At 48.6% G+C, this 24,893-nt stretch overlaps 1 protein-coding gene across 1 annotated transcript in view; it reads right to left on the bottom strand.

The window, feature by feature from the left end:
• Positions 1-24,893, bottom strand: part of RPH3A (rabphilin 3A) — a 95,808-nt gene that overhangs the window by 48,905 nt on the left and 22,010 nt on the right. The window contains exons 2-3 of the mRNA XM_058532274.1: positions 14,225-14,313; positions 761-907 (exon numbers count right to left, since the gene is read on the bottom strand). Of these exons, the coding sequence (XP_058388257.1) occupies positions 761-907; positions 14,225-14,295 (218 nt within the window). The 5' untranslated portion in view covers positions 14,296-14,313. The remainder of the gene's footprint in view (positions 1-760; positions 908-14,224; positions 14,314-24,893) is intronic.

Below are 24,893 nucleotides of genomic sequence, written 5' to 3'. Positions count from 1 at the left end.
ACTTTTTTGCTCCTTCTTACCATTTATGACACACAAAGTATGACCAGGGCCTGGACCAGGAACTGTCCACGCGTCATTCCACTTACTGCTTGCCACACTCCTGTGGGATAATTACTGTTATTCCCCCTACTCTACTCGTGAGCAAACGAGGCTCAGAGAGGTGCAGCGGCATGCCCAGGATCCACAGCGGGCAAGTGGGGAGCTGGACGGAACCCGGGGTCTTCGAGTCCAGATCCACCGGGTTAACCTCTGCTGCCTCAGTCTCACGTTGGCTCCCCTTTCGGGATCGACTTCTCCAATCCTCTTATATAATTCATTTCAAACGGGCTAGTTTGCGTACTGCCCTTAGACACGTACTCTCTCTCCTCCTCACCTCTCCTTCAGCCGTACGTTCTGGCATCTGCACGGCCAACGTCTCTAGAGCATATTTCTACGCAGCTGAAATTGGCGAAGACACCCTGTGCTCACACACAGGCACCCAGCCTCAGCGACGCTCTCCCATCTCGCCATCAGAGGATCCCGCTTCCCCAAGCCAACAAGTCCCCTCCCCAGCACGCCGGCCCCCTCTCTCCTCTGTTCTCTTGTCTCCCCTTCCAGCTCTCCCACCTCGTGCCTGGTGGGTGGCCTGGCGTGTCGCAGACGACAAACGCCAAAGGCAGCCCTGCCCCACCCAGCATACCCGCTGAGCATCACGGCCTCCCGGCCTCCCGGCCTCCTGCCTTGGTAGCTCTCGGAACGGACGGGAAGGGTCAGGCCTCACCCGATTCGTTCCCGCTCCAGCTCTTCCATCTTCTCCGCGCGAGCAATCACCCTGTTGATGATTTCCTTCTCCTCATCCGTCAGCTCTTCCTGCTTCCGCTGTCTGTCGGGCTGACCACTGGGGCGGCCGGACCAGCCTGCCTGGAGCCTGAAAGGCAGTGTGGGAAAAGGCATGAGGCTGGAGGGAAACCCAGAAGGCGGGATAGAGTAGTGGTTAGGCTGTGGCCCCTGGAGTCTGGTCAGTCAGTTCAAATCCCTGCTGGGAGACTCTGCGCAAAAGAGTCATGTCTCCCGGAGTCTCAGTTTGCTCATCTGTACAATGGGACACACGTCCCTCCCTCACAGGGTTCTGACGAGTTTCTGTTCACTAAGGGCTTAGCACATGGTAGATGCCCCGTAAGCGGCATTTGCAGGCAGCTCATGGAAACCTGGAGGGCAGCGCTGTTCTCAGGAAAAGAATCCAGAACAGCAGACTCCATAGCTGGAGTGGAAACAATTCCGGGAGGGCGGTCTGAAGCCCTGGGTCCAGGTTGACCCCAGCCCCTGCCTGGCACAGATGTTTTGTTTGGGCCAAAGATTTTTTTTTTTAAATAAATTTAAACTAGTTGCCAACTAGCTTTATAAACATCGCTTGATTTCACACAAACAGCCAGATCACCAGCCTCAAAAGCTCCCGTAGCATTTTGAGTTCCACCCGGTGCTCTTCCTGGCTTTTCTTTTCTTTTTTTTTTTTTTTACAGCAAACACTGACATAGCACCCACTGGGTGCCCATGTTACCTCATTTGATCCTCACAACGTCCCTATTGCATGCCTGTGTTACTGCATTTAGTCCTCATGTCATCCCTGCTGTGTGCCCACATTACCACATTACTCCTCACAAAATCCCTACTGTGTGCCCACATTACCTCATTATTCCTCACATCATCCCTACTGTATGTCCAACTTATTTCATTTAATCCTCACAACATCCCTACAAGGCAGGATTGTTGTTGCTATTTACTGGTGAGGAGACTCAGATGTGGAGAAATTAGACCACTTGCCCAAGGTCACCCGGTTGGGAAGTGGCAGAGGCGGGATTCAGCCCCGGGTGGCCTGCACACTTAACCTCCACGGTAGCAGGGAATTGAACACCTGCCCACAGAGCCCTGGTGCCGGTACAGAGGACCAGAGGCTGCTGGGTGGAGAGCTAATGCTGTGGTCTATGGAAAATTACTATCTTCTCCACTAATGACCTGGTCCACGCCCCGGGGCACTGAGGCACGTCACCCAAGTGGAACGCAGGGTTAAACACCACCAGGAATTCTTGCCCCTATTAGGGAAAAAATCAGTAGCCGTGAGTCTTCAGGAGCCAGCACCCCGTCAGCTGCCAGCCTATGTTACTTCCACTGCTCTAGTCACGTCAGCAGGCACAAAATTGCCTTTTGACGCTCAAAGTTGGAAATCAAAAGCCCCATCTTCCTCCCTCCCCTCCTCCCCACCATCCTCCCACCTCAGCTGGTTTGTTCTGCAGAGCAGAGAAGGAAGACTGCGAAAGCAAAGGGAAGCAGAAGTCTTGGGACAAGTCTCGCTGTGAAAAAGGGAAGGAGGGCGTGGCCTGGGGGAATTCTGGTGGAAACACACCTTGCCTTGGAGCCCAGGGGACTCGGGATGAACAGGTGCCAAACACGCTCAACCACCCGGCTCAAAACCCTCCAACAGCTTCTCACTGACTTAGAATAAAACCCAGAACTGCAGAGAGTGGTGGCTGCACAACATTGTGAATATGCTAAATGCCACTGAATTGCACACTTTAAAATGGTTAATTTATATTATGTGAATTTGACTTTAATAAAAATAAAACCTAGTCTTCTCGCCCATCTGCAAAGTCCTACCTGATCTGACCTTAACCTGCCTCTCTGTCCTCATCGCCTCCCTGCTCTCCCTTCACTACAGTCCAGCCACATTGGCCTCCCTGCTCGATCTTGAACACCTAAACCTTGTTTTTGCCTCAGGGCCTTTGCACTTGCTGTCCCCTCTTCCAGGAACACTTATCTCCCCAGATCCCCACCATGGCTGGCTCCTTCTCATCATTCAGGTGTCGGCTCAAATGTCAGCTCCTCAGAGAGGCCGTGTCTGATCTCCCGTTGCCCAGGTTCACTTTATTCATTGCCCCCATCACTAATTGAAATTATCTTTTTACAATTTTTGTTGTTTACCTGTTTATTGCCTCTCTTCCCCACCAGAATGTAGGTTCCAGGAGGGCAGGGTCCCTGTCTGGGTCTGGGTCACTGTTATGTCAATAGCATTTAGAATAGTGTCTGAGACGAAGCACTTAAAGAGTTTTTGAATAAGACATGGTCCCTTGTGGCCAAAAGGGATGTTAAATGTCTAATTCTAAGTGTGACCCATGGGGAGATGAAAGCAATGGCAGTTACTTAGTCTAGGGGACCAAGGAGAGCTCTCTGAGGAAGTGACATCTACTCTGAGCCCCCGCACAGGACTTATTGTGACGCTGGCAAAGCTTAAATTGGGACCCTTTGTTGGCGTGGGCACCTTCCAAGACCCTGGGAAGGGCCCTAGTAATGGTCATGTGATCTGAAAAATTTGCAAAAGCAAGATGTTTTGTCTGCTTTATCTTGAAGAAGGCCCCTTAAATAATAGAAGCTTCAGGCCCCACAGAGTTATGGCTGCTCCTGCTGAGGCCTTGAAGACAAGCTGGAGATGGTGAGGGAAAGCAGAGGAAGAGATTGGACCCGGCAGAGGGAATGGGCTTTGCAAAGGCCTGGACTGAGAGAGTGGGCAGCGTGTCCGGGGAGGTTCAGGAAGATCAACAGGGTAGCCAGCCTACAAGACAGTCCGCAAGGACCCCTGCCCCCAGTAGTCACACCCCCACGCCGTGTGGTCCCCTCCCACACTGAACTCCTGCTGGTCCTGTGTGACAACTAAGTACAGTGGGAGTGGCAGTGTGTGACTTCCAAGGCGAGGTCATAAAGGACACTGCAGCTTCCGCCTTGGTGTCTTGGGTCACACGCTCTAGGGGAAGCTGGCTGCCATGTCGTGAGGATGCTAAACCATCTCTGTGGAGAGGCTATGTGGAGAGGAACTGAGGCCCCCAGCCAACAGCCAGCACCCCATGATCCAGGTGTGTGAGTGGATCCTCTAGCCCCGTCAAGCCCTCGATGACCGCAGCCCCAGCTGACATAAGACACAACTGCCTGAGTCACCCGAGCCAGAACTACCAGCCAGGCCACTCTCAAATTCCTGCTCACAGAAACTGAGATGCGATAGATGGTTTCTGTCATTTTAAGCTGCTAAGTTTGAGGTATTTGTTCTGCAGCATAGATAACTGGAAAAACCAGCCCAGCTGGAGGATAGACATGGCGGGGCATAGAGCCCCATCTATAGTGTCTGTATTCATTTTCTATTACTGCATAACAAATTAATACAAATGTAGGGGCTTAAAACAACGCACATTTATCATCTCACAGTTTCCGCATCAGGAGTCCAGGCCCAGCTTAGCTCAGCGTATCACAAGACTGCAATCAGCTGTGGGCTGGGCTGCATTCTCATCTGCGGGCTTGACGGGAGAAGAATCAGCGTCCAGGCAAATCTGGGTTGTTGGTAGAATTCATTTCCTTCCAGTGGTTGTGACTGAGGGCCCAGCTTTTTGTTAGTTGTTAGCAAGAGGCCACCCCAGGTCCTGGAGGCAGCCTGCAGTTCCTAACCAAGTGGACTTCAACTTCATCCTGTGGGCCGCTTCCTTCTTCAAGCCTGCAAGGTGAATCTCTAGCTCCTGTTGACTGAGACAGAGTCCTATATAACCTAATGTGATCCTGAGGGTGACAGCCCATCCTCTTTGCCATATTCTATAGGTTAGAAACATGTTCCAGGTCCTGCTTACACTCGAGGAGAGGGAATTACACAAAGGCATGAACCCCAGCAGGTGGGGACCACTGGGAATCATCCTAAAGTCTGTCTGACACAGCCTCCCTAGCACAGTCCTTCCAGCCTTGCTTGGATTCTCCCCATGATGGAGACCTCACTCTCTCATAAGGAGTCTGTTGGAAAGATCTTCCTTACAGTGTGCTAATATCCCCCAGCCTGATGTTTCTTCCCATTATTTGTTTTTTTCGTGAGGAAGATCAGCCCTGAGCTAACATCCATGCCAATCCTCCTCTTTCTGCTGAGGAAGACTGGCCCTCAGCTAACATCCTGCCCATCTTCCTCCACTTTATGTGGGACGTGGTCTCAGCATGGCCGGAGAAGCAGTGCATCGGTGCGCGCCCGGGATCTGAACCCGGGCCACCAGCAGCGGAGCGCGTGCACTTAACCGCTACGCCACGGGGCCGGCCCCTCTTCCCATTATTTTTAAAGGATACATTGGACTCCTGCATAATGAAGACCACCCATCCTTCCCAAAGGGCCTCAGTCATAAGCCAATCCACCCCCTCCCCTGGTCCCTCTGGTTTCCGTGGAAATGGATGTCTCAACTGCCCCTATTCTTCCTTCCTTTGTTCCTACTGCTCTTCCTTCATTCTCTTCTGACCCCCTCCATTCATTTCCCGCCTTTACGAAGCAACTCAGTGACCAAAGCAGAGCACAGATGAGACACTGGCCTCATACCCTGTGGAGACCCCTCCCAGGGCACGTTCCTGCAGCTCACAGTCTGGTCACGGTCAGCAATGGGCCAGACCTGAAGCCAGCGCCTCTCACCCCAACACACAACTCGTTGGGGTCAGTGTGCGCAGGAAACAGGTGCTGTTGGACACGCATGGCTCCAAAACCATAAGCAGGGATGGGGGTTCCCAAGAGGCCCCGCCTAGGATAATTGCCTCCATCTGCAGACGAGCAGAAGGCCTGCTGGAGGCTGCCGGCATCTCTCCAAACCCTTCCCCCATCCTCTGCTCCAAAACACGCAGTTGACAAACAGCTCATCCAGTGTTTGAAAATGTCGCCGATTGGTCTCAGTGGGGACCCACAAGCCTCCTGTGGATTTTCATGTTTTAATTTCAAAAGCAAACAGAGGGAAACGGGATGTCTTTTCAAACCAAAGGCTTTGTTCTCAAGGGAGACAATGGGCCTTTCTGGGCCTTCCCTGGGCTGGGGAGCACTGTGAGCATGGGTGCCTTGAGAATCCTCCTCTAACAGGATGGTAGCTTCTCTGCCAAAGGCCTCTGGGCATAGGATTCCAGCTCCGCCTCCTTAAGACCAGAATCCAGTGGTGGGATCTTGTCAAAGACCAAAGCTGGAGACCAAAGTATCGCTTTGTTGGACAAGTTACTCAGAGCATTGTGTCCAATCCAGAAAATACCCAGAGGGCCTACTGTGCACCAACTTGACCTGGCGGAGCTCAAGATTGGAGTCCCGGATCTGCCGCTTACTAGCAGTGTATACTGGGGCTCTGCACCACTCTGAACGTCAGTTTCCTGATCTGTTAATCATCTGGAATGATTTCATGTCTGTTTTCTGCTGGGACCCTCAGAGGCTACTCCTGACCCTCAGAGGCTGCATGAAGAGAGCCCTGGCTTACTGGCTGAGACAGGTCAGGGCAAAGAGGGCTGGCCTGTCTCCACTCTTACTCACATGCTTAGGACAATGCCTCCTGGAGAAACCTGCCTTCTATTCCCCAAAACTGTTTTCAAACTGCTCTGCAGTTCCCTGGAGGGATCTCAAAGGGCTGCAGGGGAGTGAGGCATAGAGGGACAGAGTAGGCAGGGAACCCTCCATTCTCACTTCAGCCAGTTGGCAATGCTGGGTTCCCAACACTAGCAAAGCAAGGATACCAGTAAAGAAAATAAGGAGAAAAAAATTTAAATGATTTAATAGTTGATATTTAATAAAAGCATGAAATATGGTTTATTGCATTGATGACCTCAATACTTCACCCTTCTAAGTATCCAAGTGCTTTGCCAAGTGAATTTGAAATTGCTGTCACCAAAGAATCGGAGTCTATTTCCCTACCCCTTGAATCCTTCCTGCACTTACGACATGCTTTGGTCAATAAAATGCAGGAGAGTGATGGTGTGCCAGTCCCCAGGCTAAGCCTGCAAAGGCCTGTGTGTCTCTGCTTCCTCTGTGAGGCCTCTGCTATCACCATGACAACAAGCCCAGGACAGCACAGTGGAGGATGAGAGACATGTGGAGCAGAGCTGAGTCATTCTAGCGACAGCCATCCTAGATCAGCCAACTCTTTGATGCAGGAGCGAGCCCAGCCAAGATCAGCGGAGCCACCAGCTAAGCCCAGATCCCTGAGAATAAATAATTGTTCTATGCCATTGAGCTTTAAGATGGTTTGTTACACACCAAAAGCTAACTGATATAGTATCCACGATGGCAACAATAACAAAAAAATGTGAAGATTGTTAGAATCCCTACATTTATTTTACAGTTTGGTTTTATTTTAAATTACAGTTGCATAAAGTTTACCATGATTTATTTAATGTTTTCAACCACGAAAGGCCTTTATCCAGCTCCACTCTTATCTGTCTTATATATTCACCTTCTGAATAAAATAAAACTCTTCTGAAAAAGAGTTTTGCTGCTAACAAAAAGCCTCAAGATCATTGCAGTTGACCTGCTCATTTTCCAGATGACTGACACTCAGAAGAAGGAAGGGAATTGCAGAGAAATATGTGGGAGGGAGTAAGGTCAGAGGCTGGAGAAACTAGCATTCTAGACATGCTTCATCCACCACCTGAATGTACCTGCTTAGGTCATCTAGAGAGGGTCAGAAGGAATGCATCCACCAAAACCAGCACTGGTGGCCTCTCACACGAAAGGAAATGAGTCCTGACGCCAGGTGGAAGCCCCTCACTGATGTTTCTCCCTAAAATACTGCAAAGGCAGACTCCCACCAACTTCTGGCCTCCCACCTTGGTTCTACGCTTCATGCTCACAATAGTCACATAATAAATACCCACCAGATGTGTCTATTAATAAATGATAACTCCCAAAAGGAGTGGGATGATGGAAGTGCTGTTGGGGCACAAAGGCTCTGAAGCATTAAGCAGTGGTGGTGTGCAGAAAATTAATCCTTTCTCTGCCCTTTCTTCTTCTTATCCCCCCTTCCCCCAGGACGCCGACACGGGCAGGTGTCAGCAGGAAGTCTCTTTACAGCTCAGTGAATGAGATTTTAATGAATCCTGAAGGAAAGGATGGGGAAGGAGGGGCAGCCACACCACAGAATGCTTCACACATGCCCTGCTGGTACTGAGGCCCTTTTGGATGAAATACACCCCTCCCAGACTAAAGGGGGCACAGAAAGGATGCCGTGGCTCCCCCACCCCCTTCAGAATGCCAAGGGAATCTCGGGCTTCTGCTAATATTCTAAGCCAGACTGAGGTCCACTCAGTTCTCCTAAAACTCCATGCTCTCTGTCATATTTGGACTTTGCACATGCTGTTCCTCTACCTGGAACTCCTCTGTCTTGTCTCCATCTTGTTCCTCATTCACCTGGTTTCAGCTTACACACCACTTCTTCCTGGAAGCTCTCCCGTCATGACCCCCACGTCTGGGCTAGGTGCCTGCCCTCGTGCTCTCACAGCCCACTGTGATTCTGCTAGTATAGCTCCTTGCACACTGGAGAGTATTTGCTAGGGACTGGCTCTTTATTTGTTTGTAGACCCCACTGGACACACAGTCATACTTCGGCTGTCTCTGTATCCCTGCTGCCTAGCACACTGCTTGACATGTAGTAGGAACTTGGTGAGTATTTGTTACTGAAGGGAGGAAGAGAGAAAGGGAGGAGGAGGAGAGGAAGGGGATGAGGGAGGGAGGGAAGGAGGATGAACCTACACTCTACCTTTCAACTTTCAGCATTCAGGAAGCCTCCAAGAGGCTCTACTTCGGCAGCCTGGGTTTGGTTCCCAGGCGCAGAACCACACCACTCATCTGTCAGTAGCCATGCTGTGGTGGCCGCTCACATAGAAGAACTAGAAGGACCCACAACCGCAACTAGAATATACAACTATGTACTGGGGCTTTGGGGAGAGGAAAAAAAAGAAAGGAAACCTTTAGAGGATTCTGGACCTGATGGTGGGGTCATTTGGATCCAAAAAAGCTGAATAAATTATGCAAGTGCTATCTATACATATACACACACTATATATATATTTTCATACACAATGTGTGTAAATACATACACAATGTATATATACAAGATATATATATATAATGTATGTATACAATGTATTTATATAATGTATACACACATTATATATATATATACACAAGGGTAAGGCAAGGTTGTGATTCACACCTTCCCCTGGCTTTGCTTGGTGCCTCACAGTTGACAAAGCTTTCCTGTGCATTTCATTTGATGCTACCACCACCTGCTGAGGGAGGAAGGGCAGAGTTATCATACCCATTTCACAAAGGAGATAGCCAGAGCTCAAGGAGGTGAATGGCAGTGCCCAAGGCCACATTGACATTGAGCATCAGAGCAAGACTCAGACCCGGGTCTTCAGACGCCAGACCCAGCGTTCTGCTTGTGCTCTGTGATAACTTCCCCATCACGGGGAGGGTAAAAATGACTTTCCATAGTTTCTGAACGTGCACATACAGCCCTGCTTTCCAGCCTGATTGTTCATTTATTGGACTCAGCATCCAATCTGTCATGCATATTTAGGAAATGAATCCAATTTAAAACACAAAAGTTGTGAGCAGAGATGGGACCTCTGAGTCAAAGGCAGTTCCCTGGGAAATCAGGCTGACTTCCCGCGAGGTGACAGAGACCATATGTATAGCACATCACTTCCCGATAGCTCTGTTCTGTTCATCATAATCTTCTTTTTTTTTTTTTTTCATGAGGAGGACTAGCCCTGAGCTAACATCTGATGCCAATCTTCTCCTTTTTTCTTGAGGAAGATTGGCCCTGAGCTAACATCTGTGCCCATCTTCCTCCACTTTATATGGGACGCTGCCACAGCGTGGCTTAACAAGCAGGGCATGGGTGTGCGCCCGGGATCTGAACCTGCGAACCCCGGGCCACTGCAGCGGAGTGCGTGCACTTAACTGCTTGCACCATCAGGCCGGCCCCATCATAATCTTCTATTAATGATAGCAGTTATCTGAGTTAACATTTTCTTCATCTAAGAACAGTGTTCCCACGCAAAATGCTGCAGAAACAGGCACAGAAAGTGGTCAATAAACTTGCTGAAAACCACAAATTACTAACAAGAATTAAACTGAGGGCTCTCCTAAGGAACACTTTCCATCCTTTTATCAAGATACCTTTCTGAAATTTCATAATCTTTTTCTCAAAAGGGGTGTATTTTTTTTAATAACTTGGATTTTATTTTTGGATGTAAAATTTGCTAGTTCCTTTTTAAACCATCTCTCTTTAGGAGCAAGCCACTTTGATCAGAAAAGAGATAAAACTCAGTTTGTAGAAAAATAAAAGCATCATAAAATACTCACTGTTCTTTATCACTGAAGGAAGGCAAAGAAAGGAGAGAAATAAAAAATGAATAAAGTTGAGAAAGAAATCTCGTAACTATACCAATACTTCTGGATGCAAAAACCACATGGTTTAAACTATGATGACCTACTTCCATTATTTTTCTGTCATTATCTTATGTCAGCACATCTAAAACAAGGCTGCTACAATGTAGAGTTGTAAAATCACAGCTTTGATTAAAATGACCAATCAGTTCAGTTTATTAATTAATCGAGCTGATCATTTATGTATTTGAATAACGGGTTTGGGGCACTAAAGAGAAATCACTTATTGGTAACATGGCCAATGTCATTCTTGGTTTCTGTTGTTTCACACAATGAGGGACAAGAAGCACTTTGAGGAGGGCAGTGAGCCCTGAGCAGTAACTGGATCATCCAAAAGTAGAACCCGCAGTGCCCTAGTTTGAGGAAGCAAGTTCTTCCATTCTAGAAAGGAGACTAGCATCTCCAGTTACTGGGTGTGCAACCACAGGTGGTCATGTCCTCTCTTTGTGCCTCAGTTTCCACTCTCTGGCTTGCAGACTCGAAAGCTGTAAAGAAGTATCAACTTCCCAGCATTTCTCCCCACGTATTTCCAACATAAAGAGCTGAACCACTGCCCTACTCACGCAAGAAGCATGGACATATTCAATTCTTTCAAACACAATCGCAATTGTGTTTCAAACATCATGATTGGATTCAAGGAGGCTGGGAGAGGAAGGCATCTGAAAATCACAAGAGCAGTAAGTGTGTCTGGCTAGCCAGTAGTTAATTAAGACTAGATTTCTTAATTTACTGGAGAAAGACATTAGAAGCATCTGCATTAGCACATCACCCCTGCAGCAGGCTAGATAGCGTGTGTGATGACTATAATTCACCCATTAGCATTTATTGGAAAATAATTTTAATATCTGAAGAAAATGCAGTAGCAATCAACCCAGTCAGAAGCGTCCAGAATGCCAAGATGTTTCACGGGAGCCCAGGAGCACTGTAATGAAACCGCATCCACACTGTCTGAATAATTCTAATTTAATTGTAAGGCAAATTGTTTGGCTTCATATTGACTAAAGTAAACTCTGATGGATGGGATTTTAATTAACTGACATTTCTTAAATCAAATAAATATTTTACCCTATACATCCTTCAGGCAGCTGTTTATCTTACAAAGACACACGTTTTGGCTGATAGAATATTCTCTGCAAAAGAAGTTTGGCTCCAAGAGGACATCAAGGAAGGGGCTTGGAAAACTTGGAGTTTCCTTTTGAAAAGGAAACCAACCGAGTTCAGTAGTGTCTTCAAAACTGTAGAATTCATAGAACTGGAGGAGGTTTGAGGTCGAAGTAGTCAACAGCAGTAGCTTTGGCTTCAGAGAATATGGGCAGAGTAAATATTCAGAAAGATCCCTCACCAGTATATAATTAGCTCCTTGATAAATCAGAGCAAATCTTTTTTACTGCAGTTTTGGGATTTCTAGAAAGTAAGGGAATTCTCCAACACCCATTTCAAAACAAGCAAAATAGACTTCATCAAAATTAAAAACTGTTCCTCTTCAAAAGACTCTGTTATGAAAAAGAAAAGCAAGTCATAGACTTAGAGAAAATATTTGCAAAATGTATATCCAACAAAGGACTTTTACCTATAACATAAGAAAAAAACTTGTAAAAATTAAAAAGATAAATGACCTGATTTAAAAATGGGCAAAAGGTTTGAACAGACACTTCAACAAAGAGGTTGTATGAACGGCAAAATTACATAAGAAGACAGTCAACATCATTAGTCATTAGGGAAATGCAAATTAAAACCACAAAAAAGACCCTCTGTGCATGCACTAGACTAGTTAAAATCGAAAAGACTGATCATACCAAGTGCTATGATGAGGTAGAGAAGCTGGAACTCTCATACACTTCTGGTGGAAATTTAAAATGGTACAACCAATTTCGAAAACAGTTTGGCAGTTTCTTAAAAAGTTAAACATACACCTACATGTGACTGGGACATTCTACTCCTAGATATTTACCAAAGAGAAATTAAAGCGTATGTCTATACAAAATTTTCTTTGTACTCACTGAAAACTGTAAACAACCCAAACGTCCATCAGTAGATGAATGGATAAACAAATTGTGGTCTATCCACACAATAAAACAGGATTTAGTAATGAAAAGGAAGAAACTGTGGATACGCAAAACAATATGGATGGATCGTGAAATAATTACGCTGAGTGAAAAAAGAGAGACATCTTCCCCCAAAAAAGAGTACACATTGTATGATTCCATTTATATAAAATTCTAGAAAATGCAAACTAATTTATAGTTACAGAAAGAAAGTTAGTGATTACCTGGGGATAAGGGGACAGAGCGAAGAGAAAGGGCGCAAGGAAGCTTTTGGGTGAGCGAATTTATTCACGATCTTGATTGTGATAGTTTCATGAGTATATACATAAGTTTTAAAACTAACCAAATTGTACTTGAAATGTGTACTTTTGAAGGTACATTAATTATATCTTTATAAGGCAATTTTTTAAAGAAAGAAAAAGAAAACCCAGCAAACTGAATCCAGAACAGGGAGCTGTGAGCCGTAAGCCAATACAAATACCAGCACCGTGTCCCAGCGTCTGACCCTGAGCTCCTCACCAGGCGAGGAAGCCGAGTCTGAGACCCCCTCCTGGAGCCAGGACCCTCCAAGAGAGCTAAAGTCCTCCTGGGTGAGCAGTGCACCTGGCAGAACCAAATGCAAATCTCTCTGAAGAAAAATATCCCCAACGTAGATCCCCAGGATTCTCAGATTGAGCTCCCAATAAAAAATTACCAGGCATTCAAAGAAACAAGTCACTATGAGTGAAAATCTGCAGGAACGATTAACAACAGACTTAGACTGTCGCGGACTTCAGGCAGTGGTGTACTGGTAAATGTTTAACAGTTGAATCTCCAGGGAAAAGCCCGACTGTGGCTGATTTTGAATATCAACATGATGTCACTGAATGCAGAACTGGGAAGAAATATGCAGTATCGTGCCATTATATAGTATTTCACCCTATAAGTATAATAGAAATACTTAACAGAGAGAATAACAAAATGTAGTAAAATAAGTAAGAAGTGATTAATTTTGAGTATTTATATCTTTTATGTTTAACAGAATATAATTATAAAATTATATACCTTTTTTTTTTTTTTGCTGAGGAAGATTGGCCCCGAGCTAACATCTGTTGCCCATCTTCCTCTTTTTTTTTGCTTGAGGAAGATTAGCCCTGAGCTAATATCTGTGGCAATCTTCCTCTATTTTGTATGTGGGTCGCCACCACAGCATGGCTCACAAGGGGTGTAGGTCCGTGCCCAGGATCTGAATCTGTGAACCCCAGGCCACCAAAGCAGAATGTGCCAAACTTAACCACTATGCCACTGGGCCGGCCCCCAAAATTACTTTTTATTAAAGGCTATGGTTAACAACTGGCTTGCAAAATTCTTGAAAATTTGACATCAGCGCTCCTGAGCCACTGTGGTACAGATCCAGCACACCACTGATTCAAGTACAGTAATTTCTGGATACAGAACGTGAAGTTATTTTTATGAGAAATTTCCCATTGTTCAAATGATCAGGCCAAACATATAAAACACACTTCTGTGAGTCAGAGTCAGCTGGCAGCCAGTTTGCAACCTCTGATCTAGTCCAGCTTCCTTATTTGCTTGATGAGGGAACTGAGGCCCAGAGAGGGGAAGAGATTCGCCTGTGATCACACAGTAAATTAGCTCAGCTCTAGAACCAGAACTGAGTCTGGTTCTAAGCACCAGGTCAGCTCACTTCCCATTCCACCAGGCCGCCTCTAATTTGGGGCACGGAGCTGGGACATTGGTCTTGTTATTCCAACCCCGCAAAGCAGTAAAGATCAATGGAGAGGTTTCCAAGACAAAATTCCCACCAGATTCCTTTCCCACCCCCCCCCCAGGGAAGGAAATTCTACATCTCTCCTTGCTATTCCTTTTCTCCTTCAAGTGGAGAACTGTCAGGACCTCACTGATCCCAAACAAGCCATCCCAGGAAGACGCAGTGACTTACTCTGATTGAAGGGGTCGGTCACCAGGACACATCCAACGGCTCGAGCTGCTGCTGAACACGGTGTCAGTCATGGCAGAAGTCCAGCGCTCCTGGAAAACAACCCAGGGAGGACATTACCCAGGCATTCAGCCACTCGGTATTTCTCAAGTCCCTCTCTCTGCCAAGCGCTCCAGGGATCCAGAGAAGAAAGAGAACTTCACCCAGCCTCTCCACCTTCCAGATGGGGAACCTCAGGCCGAGAGGGCAAGTTCCACTGGTAGTCACAGCTCTCTAGCGGCAGAAAAGGATCAGAGGAGACGGCTCCCTCCCTTACCCACAGCCTTGTGTCCTGGGAAGCTGAATAGCTGAGAGGTTGGGAGGTGAACAGGGAGATAACTCTCTTTCCAATCCTGCAGCCTTTGGACTTATTAAATATTTGGATGGGCGAAGCCGGAGGTGGGCTGATGACTGGACATGTGGGAGAGAAGCCCCTTACAGAAAAGCCATTTCGTCTGTCCCTGTGGGGTTAACATAATCTTCCCAGATTAATATGACCATATCATTGTTTCTACTTTGAAAACAGACAAGAGAGACGGCTCCTGTTGCAAAGGAAATCTGCTGAAAAGAAGCTTAACATCTCGTTATCACCTGTGCCAAGAGCTAAGTGAGGCTGCCCTGGGCCCCCTGGGGTCCCCTGGCCCCAGCTGGGTGCCGAGCTGGGTGCCAAGAGCCTCATTCCCTGGTAACGAGCTTCCTCAGCTGCCCTTGGTCTGGATGGCCGAAAGTTCACGTGAATGCCTTGCCTCCTGCTTTGCAGCAGAGATGAAACGCGGCCCTTGGAAGACCCAGAAGGCAGGCAGGACTAGGGCAAGGGATACACAGTCCCCTCCCAGGAACTCTGATCTCCAACTTCTGTTGCCCTCGAGGCAGAGCCTGGCCTGCCTCTCTGCATTCAGTCCTGCGCACCAGGAGTTCAGTTCCTATTAAAATTCCACCTGCAAAGTCCCAACACACTGGCTGGCCGCCCCACGGAAACCATCCATCTCTGTCCCTCCGACCAGAAGCCACTCTGGACAGCACTGGCTATTTCAGCTTCGCCACCCAGGCCTCTCAGAGCACTTCACATCCCAGGACTGGACTCCTTGGCCCAGTCAGCCAGGCCTGGGCCGGGAGAGGGGATGCCTGAGTAACCGAGGCATTTGAACAACCGAAGGAGCAAGGCCAGAGAGAGGAGGCCATGTGTGGTTGGAGAGGCAGGCGGAGTGGAGGGGGCATGGCAGACAGTGTTGATGCCCTTTACAGGTGGCGCACCCACCCTCCAGCCTCTAGGAGCGTTCGCAGCTAAGCGCTCAGAGCAGCACCATTTTCCAGCGAATTGCCCTCAGCAACAAGAGCGGCTGCCTCGCTCAGAATTACCTAGGAGCTACACCCACCCCAGGGAGCAGCCCAAAGCCAGAGACTAGCTGACAAGGGAGAATATAAAAGTGCAGCCCCCCGTCTCAAAGTGGGACGGCCGTGTGGGGCCAGCATGCTCCAGAGCTCCTCGTGGGTTCAGGCTGAGGCCAGACTCCAGCTGAAGCCACACCCCTGCCTAGCGTCCTCCACGGCCCTGTCCTGCCTCCCCGAGTCCATCACCAGCACAAGAAACCCCATCTCGGGTTCTGCTTGTAGAGAACTTGACCTCACGCAGGAGTAGAAGGGAGGCTCTTAAGAAAGTGGGGTTCTGATCCCACGGGCATTACGTCACCCCAGGACAAGCCACCCAGCCATCTTCCCATCTGACAGAGCGTGGCCCTAAGATTTCTCCTACCAGCCTGCGGACGACACTCTGTGAAGTCCAGCCCAGATGTCGGGTTTGAGGGGAGTTAACAGAAATGGCGAAAATCCAGTGGCGAGCCTCTGGCATTTTCAGATCACCCCTGCCTTTCCCATTGCCCACCACAGAGAAACCATCACCATATTGGAGTGGGGTCCCTGGGGCCCAGGGAGGACCAGCAGAGGGGAGCCAACCACTGATAAAGAGCAGAAGTGGAGATGCGTGTGGTGGATCAATAGTACCGGATGCCAGCCCTAGACCACGGCAGAACCTGGTGTCACCGAGCTGATGAGTTTAAGCACCTACCACGGACCCTGACACACAGTAAGCACTTTGCAGAATGGGGATTCTCTTTTCCTATTTCTCCTAGACTACAGTTTATCCAACAATAATGACTAACAGTTCTTGAGCACCTACTCTGTGCCGAATTCCATACCTTTGTTATTTACTCTAATCCTTACAATCCTGAAGCTCAGAGTGGTTAAACTACCTGCTCAAAGTCACACAGCCACCAAGTAGCAGAGCTGGGATTCAAACTCGGCCTCCAAGCCCACGTGCAGTGCGTTACTCTGTTCACACCTGGACAACATTCCTCCCTGGGCTTTAGATTGCCAGGTTCTGATGAGTGTTTGGTGACTGGCGGCCCCTGGCTGTATTCCCACCTCTCAGCCTCAGAAATAAACAGCGAGCTGCCCACCCTGGCCCCCGCCTGGAGACACTGCGAGATCTCACGCCTCGGCCCGGTCAGGGCCAAAGCCGCGGCTGCAATCCAGTCCTGCAGCTGCAACTTCATGAAGCACAAAGTAACCGCCTCCCCTGGAAGCCAGAGGCTCTGGCTCTTTTTCCTGGGCACAGGTTCCCCCACAGTCCCGTGCAAGCTCCAAGGAACAGTCGACTTTGAGTCACAAAAGCAACAACAGCAACAATCGACGGTTCAAATATCAAGGGCGTGCTGCATGCTCAAGTTTATCTCTTTCTATCCTTACAACAGGCTTATGTCCTTCTTATCCCATTTTACAGATGAGTAACTGAGTCACAGAGAGTTTCAGCGGGCTTCCCAGCGTCCTGCTTAAACTCTTTCAGTGAAGCAATCTAAATGCCAAATAATAAGCACTGGCCAGCTGGATGATGGTGCCTTGCACAGTGGAGTACTACACAGCTGTAAAGAAGAATGCGACTCTTATGATGGATATGGATTGATCACCAAGATAAGTTGCCTATGGAAAAGACCAAGATGTAGGACCATGTTCCGGAACAACACCGTTTGTGTGCACAAGGGCAAGTAGGATATGTACGTGTGATTTGGGGTTGTATACACATAAAGTATTCCTGCAAAGAATGCACGATAAACTGATAACATCGCTTGCCTCTGGGGAGGGGAACTGGGTAGCAGGACTGAGATGGGAGGAGAATTCACAGTTACCCCTTTGTATCTGCAACCATGTGGATATGTTAGCTATTCAAAAGCAAGTGAACATTTGTTTTTTTAAAAAATATAATTTTAAAATGATAAAGTGCTTCAGTAGCTACCTGTTGCACATAAGAGGAGATTTAAGACCCTATCTGTGACCTCAAAGAACTATCATGATCCTCTGCCTGCTACTCTCCCTGTGTCTCTGGCCACACTCTGGTCACACTGGCCTTACCAGCCACCATGACTTTGCCTCTGCTGTTCTCTCTGCCTTGATAGTGTCTTCCTCTCACTCTCGTGTGGCTGGTTCCTTCTCATGCTCTGCTGGTCTCTGCTCAAACATCACCTCCTCCAAGAAGCCTCCCCTTACTGCACTCTCTAAGTTACCTCCTCTCACCTCATTACTTGCTCTCACTGCATCTTGTTTGTTTCCTTTATAATATTTATCATGATTTGCAATTATTATTTTTATTTGTGTGCTGTTTGTCTCTCCACCTATTCTGTAAGATCTGTGACAGCAGGGCCCTGGTCTGTATTTGTTCAACAATTGCACCTCCAGTGCACAGAAGGACCCTGAGCTTAAAAGGATCCCGCACTTGGCTTAATGCTCTGCTGTCATCATCTTGAAATTCTTAATAATATTTGAACAACAGGCCCTGCATTTTCACCTTGCAGCCAGCCCTGAGTATGGTATACAGTAGGTGCTCAGTAAATCTGCATGTAAGTCATAGAGCTCAGGGAGTGCAGTGGGCACTCAATAAACCCGCAAGTAAGTGGCCGAGCCAGGCCTTGTTCCCGATCTGCCCACCGCCACAGCCTGGTGCTAACCCTTAGGCAACCCTGCCTCTTAAACTGCCACAAAGACCCTGCCCCCAGCCCAGAAAGCACCGGATCCCCACTGTTTGCTGAGAAATGGTGTCTCCATCTCCTAGAATCTCCAAGGTCTTCTGCTGGTTTTAGCTGACGGGAAAAAACAACTCTTAAAGCCCATTTGGCTTCAGAGCTACAGCAGGTGTCTGAGCGTGACCCGGCGGGGCTGTGCTGGGCTGGCGGGGGTTGCGCGCCACTTCAGGGCGCTGCGGGGAGCCGGCGTGAGCTGCAGCTGTCTGCGTGGAGTTCAATGCCACAGTTGGCCTCCCGGCCCCACCGTCTTGGAGTTAAACCAGATGCTCACAGCGGAACCTGCAGCCACCAGCTTGGACGGTGCCCAGTCAGTTCCATCTCTCCGTCTCTTTCCTGCCCCTCCTCTCCTCCCCTGAGTCTGGTCCATCACTGCTCAATTAGGAATCTGGAAAAACTCTCTCAGACTCTCTGATGGGGTGGGAAATGAAACTTACACCAAGGGCCTCAAACGGGTGGAGGGCGGTCCACAGACAGGATCCAGGCTGACAAGATGTTTTTGCTTGGCTCAGGCAGCATTGTTTAAAAATAAAATTAAGCCAATATTTTAAAAGCACCGGATTTAATTAAAAATACAGATTGCCAGCTTCTCTTGAGAAATGAGAAGAATCAAAAAATATTTATAGAACATCTATTACTCTGGGCCAGACACTCTTCTAGGCACCGGGGACACAGCATCAAAACAAATAAAAAAGGGGAAAATCATTGTTACCATGTTGCTTACCCTCCTGGGGGGAAGACAGACAATAACTAAACAAGCCAAATATAAAATGTGTCAGTTGGTGATGAGCGCTTTAGAGAAAGATAAAACAGGGAAAGCGGATTGGCGACTGAGAGGGAAGGTCGATTTTAAATAGGCGGTCAGATGGGGCCTCACTGAGAGATGATATTTGAGTAAAGACCTGGAGGGGGTAATGGATGGAGCCGTGTGGATAGTGGAGGCAGAGTATTCCAGGCAGAGGGAGCAGCAAGTGCAAAGGTCCTGGGGTGGGCATGTGCTTGGTAAGTGAGAGAAACGACAAGGAGGTCAGAGTGGCTGGAGTGGAGAGAGCAAGGGGAAGATGGGTGGGAGCTGAGATCAGAGCAGAGGTGGCGGTTGGGGTGGGGGTGGAGGTAGGGGGGCGCGTCAGATCACAAGGACCATTCAGGCTTCCACTCTGAGTGATGCGGGAGCCACGGAAGGGCTTTGAGAGGTGATGTGAGCTGAATATGTTCTATTCTGTCTCCCCATGCATCCAGCTTTGACATCTGCCAGGCACTTAGGGTTCCTTGCCAAGGCAGGGACCCTGGGCCAGCAGAGAAAGATGGCGGGCTCCCGCCCTGCCTACCATACTTGACGGAGCTGAGCGTCCCCTCTGCTTGCCTGCACGCCTCGCCCCTCCAGCCTCCTCTCGCAGAGCCCACGACCCTTACACATCCAGCTGCATCCAGAGGGTGCAGGCTGCTGTTCGCTTCTCTCTGTTCCTAGAGCCAGCTGGGACATCCCCAGCACCCCCACCCCCCCAAACCAAGGCTGGAATGACAGACCTTGGCTCCTTGCAGGCTAAGCTGGTTGGTGCCCGAGACAAGGACAGAGACAGGCCTGAGAGACGGCACGTTTACGCTCCTGACCTTGAAACAGAGCAAACTCCGTGTCGCCTCCACGTAGTTCTCCCATCGCCATAAGCAATAACAGATGGCGCCTGCCACGAGCCTTCAGACAACCCCACAGCACGGTCCCCGTTTTACAGTGGTGAAGGCAGGCGGAGCCCAGCCCCCACTGCTCTGCAACTTACAAGCTTCACTGTCTCGGGCAGGGACTTAACATCTGCGGGCCTGTTTCCCCGTTGCTAAAAAGAGGATGGCAATCACAGCACTGCCCATCTCATCATCATGGCTGCTGAGATGTGCCCGGTCCTGTGGATGGGTGTAGATGACCTCATTGAATTCTCCCAACCACCCATTAAGGAGGGTACTTGTATTATCTCCATTTTGCAGATGGGGATACTGAGGCTTAGAAGGGTTAAGTGACTTGCCCATCCAGCTGGTGATTGGCAGGGCTGGGACTGGTACCCACCAGGTCTGACACCAGACCTTGTATGCTTAATCACTTTACTGTACTGTCTCTAAGAGTATTATAAAGGATAAGGTATGATAATGCAGGCAAGACACTCAACATGGTCTTTGGAACATAGTACATGCTCAGTAAATGCTAACTATTGTCCTACTATTATCATCACCATCATCATCAACATCCTCCTCCTCCTCCTCCTCCTCATCATCATCATCGTTTTTGCTCTCTAGCAGCAAAAGTGGACCATAACTTCCCGGACATGCTTTGAAGGGCACTAAATGCCCACATAGCCGCCATGGTGCTTCAAATGCCCCGACCAGCACTGCTCTCTAAAGGTGCGTCTTGCCCTCTTCTTCCTCACCTAGCTCAGGAACTGGAGCGTTAAGCTCACTGCAGAGGTGGTGGATTGGTTGTAAAAAGTAGCCCCAGTTCTTCCCTTCCTGCCTCCATGCTTGTCTCAGCTCCTCCCATCAACAGGTGACATCTGTTTCTCCACTCTTGGAATCTGAGATGGCGGTGAGGTTTTCTGTGGCTGATGGAGCGGTAGGAAATGTGATGCAATGAGAGGCTTGAAAAGTGCAGCGTGTCAGAGCTTGGCCTGGGAACCCTATAATCACCACAGGAGAAGCCCACGCTGGCCTGCTGGAGGATGGGAGACCACATGGTCGGGGGCCACGGTTGTCCTAGCTACTGCAGCTGGCCCAGCATAAACCAGCCAGGCCCAGCCAGCATGGAAGCCTAGCCAAGATCATGCCAGTCTGGCCTAGACCAGAAGAATCAGCCAGCTGACCTCGACCCAATTGCTGAGCTAAACAACCATGAGATACATAAATGGTGGTTCTTCCAGGCCACCAATCTGCAGGGCACTTTGTTATGCAGCAAAAACTGACTGATAGAGGGACAGTTGTTGTGGGACAATTGTTGTGGGACAATTGCTGGCCTTGGGCCCAGAGTCCTGGGATCCAACCCGGGTTCCCCTATTCATTTCATTTCCTGTCTGACTCTGGCAAGTCACTTAGTCATTCTGGGCCTCTGTTTTTGCATCTGTAAAATGAGGACATAAAAATTCCTAGCTTTGTCATGCCTACCTTGCAGGGGTGTTGGGAAGAGCGGATGCGTTAACATGTGCACAGGGACCTTGTAACCTAAAATGCTTTTCAAGTACCAGGCAAGGAGGTCACAGTTACTGTTATTTGAGGGTGGGGCTGTGGGGGAGTGAAGGTCTAAATTCCAGGAGTTTGTTTAGGCCTGAGTGAGACACTGCAGTGGATTCTGCAGCAGAGATTTCTTGGTTTTGCCTGTCTGGCATTTACTTCCCCTTTCTGTGGTAACAGCACCCCAATTTTCCTTTGAGAAACCGTTCCTCTCTCAGTATCAATCTGTGTGGCTCAGATGGGGCTCATCCAAATCTGGTCCCTAGAGGTGGGCCAATGACCCTTGCCTGGCCAATCAGTGTATTACACCCTGTGGGCTACAGTGATTGGTACAGGGATAGGCACATGATCCAATCTGGACCAATGAAGGCCTTCCCTAAGACTTTTGCTGGACCTATACGGAAAGAAGCATTCTCTTTCCATTGGGATTGCTAAGCTGGTAGAACAGAAGCCTGGAGCTGCTATTGGTCACTTTTGCCACCACCTGGGAAAGGCCTGCCAAAGAATAAAGTAGAGCTGAGAAATGGAGAAAGACTGATTCCTCATGATGCTGTTGGAATGCTGGATCCAGCCATGCCTGAATCTATCCTGGCCGTTTTGGCTACTGTGAGCCAATATGTTCCTTTTTTTTTTCTCCTCAGGTCAAATACGAATTGAATTTTTGCCATTTCAACCCTCCTTCAGCTCTCTCTACGTGTCTTCATAGACCAGCCTCCTTGAAGCAAATAGGGATCTCAAAGGCAGCCAGAATTGGCTGAGGCCTGGAGAGAAATACACCAGCCTTCAGCCGCCCCCTGGAACCTCCCCTTCCCCTGCTTCAGAGGCACTGCCACCTAAGCTCAGGCTTTGCAGGAGGACATGAAACATCTGCAAAGCATCCTCACCAAGGGCCTGCTGAGACCCTGCACTGACAATTAAAATTCAGCGACAATAAACAGCACTAATGAAAAGCAAAACTAAGTACTTAATAAGACAAATGAGGTGGCAGTATTAAAAGTTGGCATGAGAGAGCTGGCATTAATTAAAAAGAAAGACTAATTTCTTCCCTCCTCTGAAAAGTCTGTGTGTGTGTCTAGAAAAGGCTTAGATTTGTTAATGTACAAAATGCCATGTGGACAGATTATGGGATTGGTTCTACCTGGGGGGGGGGGTGAGGGTCTTCCCAAAGCGGGGAACATTTGGGCTGCGCCTTGAAGGATGAGCTGGGGTGTGCAAGACATAAAGGATGGAGGAAAGGATGAGAGACCTGAGCGAGCAAAGGCTCAGAAACTTCCATGGACGTGTACTCTTTGGGGACTGGAGGAGGTCATGGGGATGGAGCCCGGGTGATTAGAGAGCTGGGAGGAGGGGAAAACAGAACTGAAAAGAGAGTGGGGCCCAATGATGAACCCCTGTTTCTGTGGGTCACCAATGACAGTGCAGAGCATCTCCAGCACTCTGCACCCAGACAACCCTACTTCCATTTAAAGGTCCAGAGGCTGAGACCACGTACCCTTAGCAGACAGTTCAGCAAAGCAACTTAGGGCCTGGACCTGCGGTCCAAGCCCATTCAGCCATTTATGAGCCTGACAAGTGGACTCACCTTCTTGAACCTCAGTTTCCTCATCTGTAGAGTGGGGACAGTAATAGGGCCCACCTCAAAATAGAACTACAGTCGTGTGTCACTTAATGACAGAGATATGTTCTGAGAAATGCGTCGTTAGGTGATTTTGTTGTTGTGTAAACATCATAGAGTGTGCTTACACAAACCTAGATGGCACAGCCTACTACACACCTAGGCTGTATGGTACTAATCTTAGGGGACCACCATAGTGTATGTGGTCGATCATTGACCGAAACATCATTATGTGGCACACGACTGTGTTGTGAGGATTCAGTGAGATAATGTATGTGAAGTCTTTGGTCCAGGGCTTGACACAAAACACCCCCTTGTCAAATGATAGGAAACTATCATTAATTTATGTTATTATTAACAACAATCATCTCAGTTATGTTTTCCCAAAGAGATGGGAGCCCAGCTTCAGCACTAGAAGGAAATGTCTCAGGCTTTTTGTAGCCCGAGTAAGTACATGAAGCATGACCATGATGAATGATGGAAATAACAACAACAATATGTATCACGTTGTGATAATAACAATGTAATTGTGTCAGAGCAAGGGTCATTTGTTGAGTGCCCTGGTTGTCATTAGTGCTGATGACAATATTTCTGTCTCTCCACCACATGACAGGATGGCCCTTCCCTCTCCCTGGGAAGCTGGAATGATCATATGACCTGCTTTGGCCAATCAAAGTCCCCAGGTGGAAACCCTGCAGCCAGCGCATCCTGACCACATTCCCCTCTTCCCATCATGACAATCACAGATGGATGAAGAGGGTGCCCCCCTCAGTCTGGGCCCCTGTAGGAGGACACATGCAGAGCAGACACCCTGCTGACCCACCATATCCAGGTAGCACGAGCTAGAAGCAAATCTCTGTTGTCTCAGCCACTGGAACTTTGGGTACCGCTTGTTTATTGCAGCACAAACTGACCCATCCCGTGTGTGCTCACTTGACCCATCCCGTGTGTGCTCACTATGGGCCAGGAAACCCGCTAAGTGTTTCACAGGCAACATCTCATTTGATCTTCATACCCATCCTAGAAAACAGGACCTTTTATTACCCAGCTTTACAGATCAGGAAACCAAAGTCCAGAGAGGTAAAGTCATTTGCCCAAGGACACACAGCCAGTAAGTCCCAACAGGGCGTGCATTGGAAAGGAAGCCTCAGGGCTGAACACATGACACACGCTGAAGGTGGGGCACAGCATCCAGAACTGACCTTCCTGGGGCGAGTGTCTCCTGCTGGGCAGGGTGCCCCAGACTTTTCCTTCCTCCCCTGAGTTTTGAATCCCTCTGAGCCCTGAGTCTGTAAACCCCAATACCGCACGACAAAATGCAAACGCAGACCCTGTGAACAGAACACTCCTCAGGGCTCCGGGCACCATCCAGCCAATTACCCGAGTCCTTGATCAAGTGGAAACTCGCCTTTGGTGCACTCGTTGCTAACCAAGCTCGTCTCTGCTCCAACTACATTGCGGCGAGCCAGGGACAGCTCAGGCTTGATTTCCGCATCTGCGCATGCGCGCACAAGACGCGGCCCGCACAGGAAAATGTGATTAGGCAGGTCTGCTTAGGAAGACGAGTCATTTAGCTTAATGGCCTCTGGCTGCCACTCAGGCGCAATTCGCAACGAAACTTATTCTGATGAAAACTCAGCTGGAAGTGACTGATCGGCAGCCCTAAATCTCCACGTGCCACGGAGACACAAGTGTCGTCCTGCTCCCTCCTCTGTCTCAGGGACGAAATACTCGGAGCAGA

This window comes from Diceros bicornis, chromosome 35 (genome assembly GCF_020826845.1).
Source record: "Diceros bicornis minor isolate mBicDic1 chromosome 35, mDicBic1.mat.cur, whole genome shotgun sequence".
NCBI classification, from domain to species: Eukaryota; Metazoa; Chordata; class Mammalia; order Perissodactyla; family Rhinocerotidae; genus Diceros; species Diceros bicornis.
The sequence above is the reverse complement of the archived record's forward strand: the minus strand, read 5'-3'. Positions and strand labels throughout refer to the sequence as shown.